Source organism: Haliaeetus leucocephalus, unplaced genomic scaffold (genome assembly GCF_000737465.1).
Source record: "Haliaeetus leucocephalus isolate CR32 unplaced genomic scaffold, Haliaeetus_leucocephalus-4.0 Scaffold162, whole genome shotgun sequence".
Lineage (NCBI taxonomy): Eukaryota > Metazoa > Chordata > Aves > Accipitriformes > Accipitridae > Haliaeetus > Haliaeetus leucocephalus.
This window is the reverse complement of record NW_010972598.1, coordinates 7142737-7156152: the sequence shown is the minus strand read 5'-3', so window position 1 is coordinate 7156152 and position 13416 is coordinate 7142737. Positions and strand designations below refer to the sequence as shown.

Sequence of the window (13416 nt, the reverse complement as noted above, 5' to 3'; positions counted from 1 at the left end):
CCGGCCTTGCCCTGATCGGCCCCGGCGGTGCCGGTGGGGATTACTCCGTCCCCGGCCGCCGGTGGTGGAGCGGGGCGGGGGGGGGGACGACCCCGTCAGACGCTCCATATACGGCCGGGCCTGTCTCACCTGGGCCGCGGCCAGGAGCGCCTTCTTTGGGCAGCGCCGGGCCGGGGCCGCGCCGGGCCCGACGCCCAAATATGGCGACGGCCGGGGCCGCATTCCTGGGGGCCGGCCGTTGCCGCCGCCCGGCCCGATAAAAGGCTCGGTGGCCGGCGGCGGCTCCACGAGCTACCCGGCGAGGAGCGGGGAGGCCTGTCTGCCAGCGGCCCGACGCGTGGAGCCCGCAGCCAGCCCAGGTAAGTTCCCGGCCCCGCTGCCTCGTCCTCCTCCTCCTCCTCCTCCTCCTCCTCCCCCTCCCCCCCCGCCCCCCTCTGCCCGCGGCCGTCCGCCGTCCCCGTCAGGCTCAGCCTGTGCCCCCACAGACAACCGACACCATGTGCGACGAGGACGAGACCACCGCGCTCGTGTGCGACAACGGCTCCGGCCTGGTGAAGGCCGGCTTCGCCGGGGATGACGCCCCAAGGGCCGTGTTCCCCTCCATCGTGGGCCGCCCCCGCCACCAGGTATGGCACCGTCTCCCTCCGAGCCTCCCCCCGAGCCCGGCCACGGTCACGGGTCCCTGCTGCCTTCCAGCCCTCCGTGTGGAGGGAGGATGCCCGGACTGCTGGGGAGCCCCGTGGAGAGGTCGCTGAGCCCCCCCCCCCTTTCCTCCCCTGCAGGGCGTCATGGTGGGTATGGGTCAGAAGGACTCCTACGTAGGAGACGAAGCCCAGAGCAAGAGAGGTATCCTGACCCTGAAGTACCCCATTGAACATGGCATCATCACAAACTGGGACGACATGGAGAAGATCTGGCACCACACCTTCTACAACGAGCTGCGCGTCGCCCCTGAGGAGCACCCCACCCTGCTCACCGAGGCCCCCCTTAACCCCAAAGCCAACCGTGAAAAGATGACCCAAATCATGTTTGAGACCTTCAACGTCCCCGCCATGTACGTGGCCATCCAGGCTGTGCTGTCCCTGTATGCCTCTGGCCGTACCACTGGTGAGTGCAAGTGTCCCGCTGGCCCCTCTTCCACAAGCAAGGACGCCCAGGACTGGTCCCCCACAGCTGACAAGTGCTCTGCTCCCCAGGGCTGGGCCCTTTGTGGGCTGCGTCTCAGGTGGCTGCTTCTTGTTTCCCCAGGTATCGTGCTGGACTCCGGCGATGGTGTGACACACAATGTCCCCATCTATGAAGGGTATGCCCTGCCCCATGCCATCATGCGCTTGGATCTGGCCGGCCGCGACCTCACTGACTACCTGATGAAGATCCTGACTGAGCGTGGCTATTCCTTCGTCACCACAGGTAAGCACACTTCCCTCCCCCAAAATGTCCCCCCTGGCTTCCAACCCTTGCACCTCCGGGGTGCTGCAGCCTCTCGCCCCATGGCGAGCCCCGTGAGCGCTCCCTGTTGGGGTTTGCCTGTGGTTGGGGCTCTGGAGTCCCAGCAGACCCATGGAGGAGATGCAAGCGTTCCCTGTTCCTCCTTTGCAATCGCTGATGCCTTTGCTCCCCCCTGACAGCTGAACGTGAGATTGTCCGCGACATCAAGGAGAAGCTGTGCTATGTGGCGCTGGACTTTGAGAACGAGATGGCCACCGCTGCCTCTTCCTCCTCCCTCGAAAAGAGCTACGAGCTGCCTGATGGGCAGGTCATCACCATCGGCAATGAACGTTTCCGCTGCCCAGAAACCCTCTTCCAGCCTTCCTTCATTGGTGTGTGTGCCCCCCTCCCTCTCTCCTCCCCTGCCAGTTTTCCCCTGTCTCCTGAGTCCTCCCATAGAGCTCTCACTTTGTGCTTAACTTGTGTCTGCTCTTCTCTTCTTCCCTGCCCCCAGGTATGGAGTCCGCAGGGATCCATGAGACCACCTACAACAGCATCATGAAGTGTGACATTGACATCAGGAAGGACCTGTATGCCAACAATGTCATGTCTGGGGGTACCACCATGTACCCAGGTATTGCTGACCGCATGCAAAAGGAGATCACAGCCCTGGCCCCCAGCACAATGAAGATCAAGGTAAGGCTGGAGCATGAAGGACCCAGGTGCAGGAGCTGCCTTCGTTTGCCCTCCCGCAAACAGCGTGCGGGGCTGTGCACACCCCGATGCCTGCCACCCACAGCGGTTGCTTGTTTACTCATCTTGGCTCTCTTGGCTTTTTCTAGATCATTGCCCCACCTGAGCGTAAGTACTCTGTCTGGATCGGTGGCTCTATCCTGGCCTCCCTGTCCACCTTCCAGCAGATGTGGATCACAAAGCAGGAATACGATGAAGCTGGCCCATCCATTGTCCACCGTAAATGCTTCTAAACACGTTTACATGATCGTTTTGCCAGCCACACTCAGGATGACAGCCTTCTAGGTTGCAGCCTGCCAAGGACCTGCAACAGCCATGTAACTTTCTATTTTGTAACGGTTTCTGGTTACTGTTGCTGCAAAGCTCCATGTGACACAGTGTATGTAAAGTGTACATAAATTAATTTATTTTACCTCGTTTTGTTTGTTTTTAAAACCAATGCCCTGTGGAAGGAAACAAAAAACTTCAAGAAGCATTAAATCATCAGTCATTCTGTCACACCCCTAATTCGGTTGTTTGTCGTCATTTGCCTGGGTTCTTCCATCACTCGCTGACGTGGCGCGTCACCAAACAGTGAGGGCGGTGGGTGGTGGGGCTGGACCTCCCCAGACAGGAGGAGGACTGGGGAGGGAACAGGACCCCAGCCGGAGGAGCCAGCTCTGTGTGACTTGCTTGGGTTGCAGGCAGCTCAGCGGTGCTGAGAGCAGCCTGGGGGTGGCTCTGTGCTGCATCCTGCCGCTGCAAGGTGGGTGCCCGCCACTCTGCAACGTGCTTCTCCTAGACCCGGGGGGGGGGAGGAAAGGAAAGGGTTACCTGGAGCCTTGGCTTGCAAAGGATTTTATTTGGCTCGGCCTGCCAAAAAAGTAGCCCTGGCATGCTCATGCAGCTCCCAGGCGTGATGGACAGAGGCAAGGCTGGGGCTGAGGGCAGGTGGCGGGGGCAGGTTAAATAAAGAGCTTTCCACTCCGCTTATGGGAAACCCGCCTGCCATCATGCTGTCCCTGGGGGGCCGAGGGCAGGCAGGGCCACTTCCTCACCCTGCCTGACTCGCTTGCCCTTGCCAGTGGTCACGGATGAGGGGCTGCCGACAAAGGGACCACCTTCTCCCGGGGCCAGATCCTTCACACAGGGACTCCCTGGGAGCCTGAAGGAAAACCCCAGGGGCTTCCCCCTGCCGCAGGGGTTCGCCTGCCCTTTTTGCCTATGAGGAGGCAGAGCAGGGTGGGAGGTGGGGAAGCTGCCCCTGCTTGTCTCACTTCTTTTTTACTGGGGGGGGGGGGGGGGGCGGGGGGGCCTCTTTGCTTCCACCCCACCACGTGCTCGGCTCCCTAAGGGAGCCACCCTAAAGCCCTGCCAGGCTTGGCACAGCTCCCCCGGTCAGGGCACATGTGCAGGAGCAGGCAGCCTTTGGAGAAAGACTCCTCCTGGAACACAGGGACCTGGCAGGAAAGCAGTGCTTGACATTTGGGGTGTCCCTTTGCTGTGGGAGACAGCAGTGCTGGGAAAAAAAAAGATGATTTTCAGCTAAACTTCCAGCCCAGGAAGGTTTTTTTGCTCTGCTGCAACTATGCTAAGGGTGCACTTCTTTCGTATTTTGGCTGGTTTTACCTGCATTAAAGAGAGATCCGTACTTGAGTATACATTTTTTGTAGCCCTATCCCAAAGGAAAAGCCTGCAGGAGGAGTTGGCCCGATCCTTCCCTGGAATCTGGGGGCAGGGAGGGCCCCAGGCAGCCCTAGGAGCTCCTGAGCCGAGATCGCGCTCTGAGTGGGGTTGGACCGGAAAGCAGGAACACGGTTGCTTCTTAAAAACCAAACACGAGCTTTTACTTGCCATGTGTGGAAGTTATTGCGTAGTGACACATATTTAATCTGACAGCTCTGTGTTGCGATTTGGGGAGCTGCTTAACTAACGTTAAGTCCTCGGTGCTTGACCCCTGATCTCAGGTTCAGTTGTGGCTTAAGTGGTGTTACGAGATGGATTTTAGGACCTGCTTCTGTTATTTGATTAAAAGGCTGTTTAAGAAGCATGGATAAAAGTTAAGTTAGAAAAGCAGCCTCATGGATTAGACAGCACTCGCTGTGGGGTACCAGTGCAGACTCGGCTTTTCCACCTGCGTGATTAAAGTTAGGGTCCTAAACCCACAACAGAAGGGGCTGATTTTTTTGGGGGGGGGAGTCATGCTGAGCCAGCCACCCTCCCTCCAACCTGATCAAAATCAGTGGGAGCAGGGGATGCTCGCTCCCTCTGAATCAAGACCTGGATTTTGCAGTGCCAAACTTGGGTTTAGGACCGCTCACAAGCGCAGCCATGGGCAGAGGGCAATCCTCCGGCAGCCAGGGCGCTGCACGGGCACTGCCTCGTGCAGGGAAGCTGGTGCTGCTGCTGGCATCTCGTTGTCTGCTGTCTCTAACAGCAGCGTTTTTTCTTGTACTAACCCACAGCATCAGGTATTCTCAATAGTCTTAGTGCCAGTTTCATCCTGTTGAAGCTAAGAAGTGCCAAAAAGTGCATTTTTACAGCTGAAAAAAATGTCTGGTTTGTTTTGTTGTTTTGGTTGCTCAACCAATGAGCTGAGATACAACAAATTTTACAGCCTACCAAACCAAACCTGTTCAGGTTTTAATTTCAATTAAATTTATTAAATTTAATTTTCAATTTAATTTCAATTTAGTTTTCACCGACGTGCTGCGGGAGGGAGTGTAATGGCAGAATGGCTCTCGCCTGCACCAACAGCATCCTCTGGCTGTAGCAGACTGCTTGCTCCACAGCCTGCTACACCTGGGGCTGGACCAGTGCAGGACAACCCTCAGTTGCACCCAGTGGGCAATGCGAGAAGCTGCCCTGGATGCAAATATCACCACGGGATGGAAAATCTCAAGAAAAAAAGAGTCCTTGAGGGGACAAACATTATGTGGGGCTGTTTAAATGAGCTTGAAAGGCACAGCCATGACTGGGTTTTGATGTAAGCTTCTCCAGGGTCTGCAGGTGTCTGGGCCATTAGCAAAATTATTTAAGAAGCTAAGTAACAGGGGAAACCTGGGTTCTGAGGGACAGGCTTGAGAGAGCCTCTGAGCAGAAGAACAAAGGGAATCCTGGAGAAGATGAGGGTACTGAAGGTGCCTCCTAATTTTATTTTAATAGAGCTTTTGCTAATGTGATAATCTGCATTGCACTGAGAGCAGAACATGGCCCAGGATGGGCTACCTCCCACAGAACATCACGACCCTGTCCCCAGTTTGGGAAGGGAACTGGCACCCCAACATGGTTCTCCCCTCGGGCTCCAAAACTGCAGAAACAAAAAGCACTTTGACCTACAGTATGTATTGGGTTTGGCTTTGCTGAGAGGACCTAACAACCCCTCAGTGCCAACACCAGTGCAGCTCCACTGCGTACTCAGTTGACTGTGAATCTCTGTGGGCATTTGGCCAATAACATTTATTCAGCGAGGTTTAGTAAAAGGGCAAAATAGAGACTACTTGAAAATTACCATGAGTTTTCACAGGAAACTCCTAAGTAACAAATTCTGTGGCAATCTTTATTTTTGAAAGCGAAGCATTAAAACGAAGCCCTTCAAAGCGCAGTTGTTCAAAACTTCAAATGCTTTTATTTTATAGGAAAAATTTTTGCTGTTTCCATGTCATTAATCCACAAAAAAATTTAATCAAAAGGAACATTGCTTGTTAGGGTTTCTTTCTTTCTTTCTTTTTGAACCAAACAGGCATTTTTTTCTTTAAAAAATAACTAAAAGAGCTATTCAGATGTATAGATTTCCATGGTGCACCTCCTGGGGCTGGCCAAAGGAGCACATGAGGGTGACTGTAACCTATTGATCAACCGATGGATAACTGCAGGCAGTGCTGCTTGTGGAGGGCTCCCACGTGGAACAGATGCCGTCACGCCGGGTGGGCAGCTTTAGTGACAGGGCCCTTAGGAGCATCCCCCAGCCTCACGCTTTGTCCCGGGAACTGCTGGCAGCTTTGGGAATCCTCTTCAGTCCCTCAGGGGCAGAACAGCCTTTGAGAGGACCAAAAGGGTCCAGCTTGAAGCCTGGGGAATTAGTTGTAATTGCAGCTGGCAAAGGCTCTGTTTATTATTTGTTCGGGACCTGAAAAATAAAGCAGCTTCTGACTGCTGTGCAGCGGGGAAAGGTGGGAGTATTGCTGGCTCCCACTGTGGACGTGCGCTGGGTGTGATGGAGATGAGCAGATGATGGAGAAAACTTTTATCGCCCAGGGGGTCTCCTTCTTCCCCCCTCCAGGACATCCTGTCAACCTTGAAACTACACCCTCTGGTGCAGAACCGAGGCCAGGAGCGTGCAAACCTCCAGCGTGGCGGTGACCCTGGGCAGGTTATCCTCTTGTGCTTGTGGGGACCACAGTCGAACCCCGTCTTGTCTCGGCTGCTCGAGGCCATGTTCTGAAACAATCCACCGTTGTTCAGGGATTGCCGCAGGCAGCCCGGGAATGAGCTTCTCTGTAACCCCACCTCAGGGAGCTGCGTATATATAGATCCCTGGAAGCAGCTTTCTTCCTTGGCACATCCCTCCCACCCGTAACACCCTCCAAACATGCTCTCCCTGCCCCGCTGTGCCCTCGCCGCTCGGCTTCCAGCAGCTTCTCTCCCAGGGAAAACAAGGCTTTAAAGCTGAGAAATCTCACTGCTGGAGGGAAAAGGGGGAGGACTGCCTTATAAAAGGGCTCTCACACCTATTCAGAGATGAGCAGCCTAAAGCCAGTGGCAACGGGCATCAGTCCTTGACCCTGGCTCACAGGGGCACGAGGACCTGAGTTGTATTTGCAAAGGAGGTCATGCCTCGTAGCTCCTCTGGTTAGGTTGTCCTCTTTCACCAGAGCAGGAGTGCTGTGAGCAGGGGTTCAGGTACATGAGTGTAAGGGGACCTCCGTGTGGATGCAGGTCTGTCCTTTTCCCAGGGGAAGAGCTGCCCTGGTGCCCGGCGCACGCAGGCAGGGACAAGGGTGCTCCCACAGGCAGTGCTGCGGTGGTTACCGGAGATAGTGACCCTTCCTCTCACACCTACTGCTCCCTCAGACACAGACATCACCTAACCCAGCTACATGCAAAAGAAAATGACTTTACATTGCCATTAACAGTGGCTGGTGCTGAGCTTAGGTTGCTGGTGTTGCATTGGCCAGGACGGGGTGGGAAGGGGACACCCAGATTGCAGAGGAAGGGCTGGTCGCTGGCGCAGTGCAAGACCTACAGCACTGCCAGCCGTGCTGGGGGAGAAGATGATGATGGGACAGTCCTGCCCTCCCCAAACCTCCCTGTGGCTGCGGGGAGATGGCTGTCTGCAGAGGGAGGGATGGGGGCTGTGCAAGAGCGAGGAGGTCTGAAGCAGCTCAACCCAAAAGAAGCCGACAAGTTTTCCCAGGGCAACTGTATCCACTTCTGTAAGGTTTTTTTAATTCCCTTTAGCAACCATAATCACAAGGAATGGTTAAAATAACAGAGGCATGAGGATCTAGACCGGTTTGAGTTCACCGGTGATGAACAGTGGTGTGACTGGACTATCCGCCTGTGGAGTCCAGCCAAAAGCTGCGGCGGGGAGGGAGCTCTGTGTGCTCTGCACTACATCCCAGGCTGGAAATGAAGTGTGGTCCAGGCGCTGAGGCCGTCCACTTTCTTGCCATTGGTTATTCGGAGTGGTTGTGTGGGGATTGAGGCACTTTTCAAAAGGCTATAGAGCAGGATATTTCCTCCATAAGGATTTTTTTGTCCTGGAAACACCTACCCCCCAAAAAAAACACTACCAGAGCTCCCTAACCCCAATCATTTTGAAGTAGTGATGGTGGTGTTCCTACCTAATCCCAGCAGCACTACTGCAGGTGATGTGCCATGTTTCTGTGACTGCAGGAACAAGCAGTTTACATTGGGAGGTTGGTTTTCTTTCCCTTTTCTCCTTTCCTGTACCAAGCCCATCATGGTTTTCCTCTGCGACCAAGAGCAAGTCAACGCCCGTGGCTCTGTTTGTTGCCAGCAAAGTGGCTTTTCTGTTTTCCATCTCAAAGGAAGATAATGAGGAATAGCTAATGTTCATGAAGGGTTTTGAGATGTTGTCATAGAAGGTGTTTGGGGAATGTGAAATACTTGCAATCCTAAATTTAGCTCCGAAAGTCATGCAGCCCAGTTTCCTGGCACAAATACCAGAGAAAGTCTTGAAATCTGAACGTTTTCCAAGAGCAGCCAAAAGCCGGAGGCTGCAGTAGCCACCGATGGTGCCGGGGATCTCCGACTGTGCCTTCGGAGAGTCCTTTGCCTTGCTGAGAGCCCAGACCGCCCTCTTCTTCCCGAGCTGTTCACGCCAGCAACCCAAAACACCAGCGGTTTCTGTCCTCGCTCTGGGTGTGATGCCTCCATACTTGGCCTGCAAAAGCCCTGTGGGATAAGATTATTCTTCAACCCTAATAAAAGTGGCAAATTTAGGAGGATTACAGTATTCAATCCAGTCAACTCAGGCGGAATATGAGACATCTCTCTTGGGATAAATGTTTTAGGAAAAACATGGCAATCGATTTTAGACCTACTTCTCTGAGATTTACTCCCTCTTCCCTTTATTTGTGTCAGCCCACTGAAGACAGCCCATCCTGGCTGAGACTGCATGGTCGAGGGGTTATGATCCCCCTGCTCACATGTGAGGGGTTAAATGCCAGACAGGTTAATAAAGAAGATTGATCTGCTCAGACAGCAAAATATGGCATTAAGTGGAACTTGGTGCTAAAATCCAAAGTCCAAGTTAAAAAGGGTGCCTGTTAATCCTTGAGGTGCTTAACCTCTGCTGACACCTTGTTTTAGTATTCCTATGTGCCTGCTGCATGTGCTCCTGCGTGGAGAAGCAACTCGACATAACCCCTGCCACATCTCGACCGGGATGCAGAAACCAGGTGTAGCTCTGCCCGAACTGGAGGTGATCGGTTTCTTCGTCAGCCGCGGCTTCCCATGGCAAAGGCTGCAGCAGGACTGCAGGCAGCCCAGGGAGCGCACCTGCTGAAAGTGCATCATTGTTTAAAAATAAAAAGGGGAGAGCAAAGAATAACATGGAAAATATTGCAAGGTCAGCAGACGGCGTGGGGAGGGCTCGTGCCTGGGCAGGGGGGTCTGGGCAAGGATAGGACAGATACTGGGAGCCGTGGACACGGAGGCATGGCCACGTAAGGAGAAGGCGTCTGCGATGATCTGCAGCACAGGAATGATGGAGAGGGCTCCCAGCGGTCCTGTATTGACACTACACTCCGTATCAATTTTTATTATTTGTGCGAGTAAGATGTGGCCTATTTCAGAAAAATTTTCAGCCCATTTATCCAGTCTCAGATACCTTCTGCTGGGTTGGACAAACCCTTGATTTAACGATTTGCAAACCTGCTGGCGTTGATTCACGCAAGTAATCCTCTCTGAAGCCGCTGAGAGGACAACGGATTTGGTTAATATTTAAGTGCTTGCATGATCAGGTTCCAGATTAAGAAACAAAGCCATAGCAATAAAAGCAATCACATGAGGAAGTGGGAGGAAGAGGGAATAATTAATTTTGTTGCTGTAAGTCCAGAACCTGGCATGGCTTGAGGCCATGAAATGGTCATCTGGAAGAAAAAGATTAAAAAAATATTATTTTCCTGAAATGTGTAAGATGTATACATTTAATCTATTGCCTGTTCTGTAAAGATTTTATTGCTGATCTCATAATTGACATCTATTTTTCTCCATTTTCTGTGGAAGAATCAGTCTGAATTAAGGACCAGGTGAGCAAATGAGGGTATAGAAGAAAATTGAAAAGCAGTAAGACCCAAGTCTGGACCACAGGTATTCTGTAGGAGTAGCAGCTTTGACAAATGATACATGGATGGAAAAAAAAAGCATTTAGGGAGAAAATGTTTTATGACATAACCATCACCCCATCAGCTTTGCAGTGGGAAAGAGCACTGAGTTGCAGAGCTGGAAGTGAGGACAGGCTCAAGCTCCGAGGAAGTATTTTCCTTTCCAACCCTGGTTTATCTCTGGCCAGCGAGACAGTAAGTGGCTTCTGAGCAGTTTTGGAGAAATCGCCATAAATATACTGACTGCATATGGGAACGGTGTTTTTATATGGTAAGTGTAGCCGTGAGCAGGGTTTGGTATTGCTAAATGAATATTTAAAGCAAATGTCTGATAAGTTCTTCACTGGCAGTTTGACTTGTGAGTCACGTTGCACAGTCCCCAACCATGCCCCTCTCTATTTATAAAGTCATGCCTTGCTATATCTGACTCGCTAAATAAGCCTCCCAAATTGCGGAAGGGATTCTGGTGGCGTATTATGGGACACGGGGAATAATTCAGAAGAGTAGGGGAAGTCAGAAAGGGCACGGCAAATCTCCAAATGCCTGCCGCCTTCTGAAGAGCAGAGCTAATGCACTGTTTGGCTTTTTCACCGTGAAAAAGCCCAGGAGGCAGGGACTGTTGAGTCTGCTGGGCACAAGGTGGGGAAAGAAAGGCAGAGCGAGGGTTCGCCTGAGCCCTGGCTGTGTTCTAGGACGTGTGGAAGAGCAGGGTGAGGTTATCCCAGGGAAACGTGCCCACAAACCCAGCTGCGATCAAGCCGGTGGTTGGCTCCCCATGCACGCTGCCTGTAGGGAGGGTGGAGAGCTGCTGGAGCTGGTCCCTACCCCTGCTGGTGGGGAGCACCGGAGTCTGCGGGGGTCCCCGCCGGCATCTCTCCAGGGCCCTGCTGCACACGAGAGCGACTTTTTGGGTCGCTGCCCGCTGGCCGGCTGCTGGCCGTGGGGTGCCTTGGTGCTGACAGGGCTTAGACGTGCGGGAAGGGGGAACAGACACATCTCTAGATCTGGGGCTCCAGCTGGAGCCGGGGAAAAGAGCGTGTTACCAAAAGCCGGGCTGCAGAAGCCCTCCCGGGCACTGCGTCAGTGTCCACCGCCGGCACAGGGTCGCCGGCACAGTCTGTGTTGCTCCCTGCAACGGGGAGGGAAAGGCTCCCTGTGCCCTGCCTGCCGCTGCCTTCTGGGGGGCAGAGACGGGACCCCCCCAGCCCCATCCAGACCCCTCCTGCGCAGCCGCTGAGTTCTGCAGGGAGTCCCCTTTGGTGTTTTCGTCAAATGCCCAAATCCGTGACTCGTGCAGCGATGCGCATCTCCCCGTCGAGCGGGCAGAGGGCAGGGGTGATGAGGCAAAAGTGCGTGAGGTCTGACGTGGGAATTGTACTGGGGAGCACAGCAGCGGTGCCACTAAATGCAGAAGGAAAAGTCCTGGCCTGTTTTCCCCATCTCCTCTCCACAGGCAACAGGCAAAGAGGGACAAAGACATGCAAAGGGTTTTTGAAGGGTGGTTTGGATGAACCCATGATCATCTTTTTCTGTCAGTCATTTTTCCATGGTGGTTATCTGCAAATCACCAGGCAAATGAGAGACGAGGGCTGAACGTGGGACACATGTCCATCCTCATCTTCGGAGCTACCCTGGGGCCTGAGGGCCACGTCGGCCTTCGCAGAAGGAAGGGTGGTGCAGTCAGTGTGCTTCAGGAGCAGCCTGTAGCCCCAAAGATCTTTAATAAAACACGGTTTGGTAGCGTACACGGACATACACAGAGTTCCCTACACATAAATCGGTATTTTGACTCAATGGGACAGGCAAAGCGTCTAGAAGGACTGTGCAAAAGTAGCCAGGCACGGTGCCCCTCTGCCTCAGCTGACAGCAGAGCCCTGTGTTGGCACAGCTGCCGTATCTTGGGAAACAAAATTGCTCAATGTTCACTACATTTAATGAAGGCTCTTTCTACTTGTACCTCTTGGCCAGACTTGTCCCCTGAGCAATGTCCAGGGAGAATCCTGGGTTTGCGTGCTCTTGCTCCTCTCCATGGAGAGTTTGATAGGGGAGGGATGGAGGGCGATTTCTGCAGGAGACCTACTTCTCTATCTTCCTTGGAACCTTAGGGCGTAGCTGTAAAATTACAAATATCGAGGTAGGCAAGTCCAGCACATTTGTAATCTTCCTTGGAAAGCAGATTGGTGGGGCTGCAGAGTTGCCTGTTTCTGAGACTTTAGTGACGGAAGGTACTGGTTTTATTCCTGCTTGCCTCTTTCTGTGTGCCTCCTGGAGCTAACCGCTTTCTGGTGGACGTTGTTTGACTCTGAAGGACTTCACAGGAAGGCAATTTCTTTCCTGCCCAGCTTAGCAAGTCTGGGCTGCTGTAGCTTTCATTCAGCTTTGCTGAGAACCTTTCTCCGCAGAGTTCTTGGGGCGGGCAGTTGGTCTGAGCACCACAGGGACAGCGTGCCGAAGCAATCACATAGGGCTCTTCAGACAGGTGTACAACTACAAATTAATTAGTATTTCACAGCCAGACGAAGATGCTCTGCCCTTGCGCGGGTCGGGGAGCATGGGGACAGCAGGGATGCCCACATGGCTGTGGGAGTGCCAGCAGCACAACCCAGAGTCCCAAACTCCCGGTCTCCTCTCTCAGGAGTAAAGCCACCCGCCTCGTCATCTGTTGCTAGCAAAATGCCCAGCTCGAGTGTGCTCGTGGATAATTTGTGTTTCCTCTTGGTGAGCACGTAGCTGGTACTGAGCTTCTCCGGCGAGCTCAGCTCAGCGCAGTTTTTTCAGTTCTGTATCCCCCAAATTTCCTCACGTCGTCCATCGCCCCTGATCCAGGGCGAGCGGCGGGTGCAGCAGAAGTCATTTCTTTCTTGCCGGGGCAGCCGACGAGTGTCGGTGCTGGAGCAGGAGCCAGCGAGCGGCACAGCCAGCTCCTTCGCTGCTCCAAAACCAGCCCCCTGCAGCGCCCTTGGCCCCCTCAGAGGGGAAACCAGCACATACTTCTCCACGTGCAGCCCGGCTGACACTTACAGCGGTGTTTCTGGACACCGATGGTTCATTTTGCATGGGGCGGTGGGGACAAGGGGGTCCAGCTGCTTTCACCCCCTCCGTGCCGCCGTGGGATTGGGATACCACGGTGGGTCACGCAGGGAGAGGTCTGGTTCCCAGGCGGCTCGGGTTGGATTCACACCAGCAAGCTGGGGAGATGAAAGTCAGCCTAACACCACTCTCCAGAGCCAACAGGTTCCCTGTGCCGAGTAGATAATTCATTATAAACAATATACACAGATGTCAGCACTCTCTAGGGGAGCTGCTCACAAGTGGTGCACAGGTTTTTTTCAAGGGCATCCATTTGTCAAAACCATTCTCAAGATAATTTCTGGTGCCCCGGGGGGGATGTGGTGTTTCAAGC

At 53.7% G+C, this 13416-nt stretch overlaps 1 protein-coding gene across 2 annotated transcripts; it reads left to right on the top strand.

Annotated features, from left to right (window-relative positions):
* Positions 1-489: 489 nt before the first annotated feature.
* Positions 490-2688, top strand: ACTA1 (actin, alpha 1, skeletal muscle). 2 transcript variants are annotated; one of them, XM_010562659.1, is made up of 6 exons: positions 490-626; positions 912-1107; positions 1249-1410; positions 1629-1820; positions 1943-2124; positions 2271-2688. In XM_010562659.1, exons 1-6 carry the CDS (start codon positions 498-500, stop codon positions 2412-2414), a joined length of 1005 nt encoding a protein of 334 aa, XP_010560961.1. In that variant the 5' UTR covers positions 490-497; the 3' UTR covers positions 2415-2688. The 2 variants fall into 2 exon arrangements, with proteins under 2 accessions (XP_010560961.1, XP_010560960.1); XM_010562658.1 differs by having other exon boundaries at positions 783-1107.
* The last annotated feature ends 10728 nt before the right edge of the window (positions 2689-13416 follow it).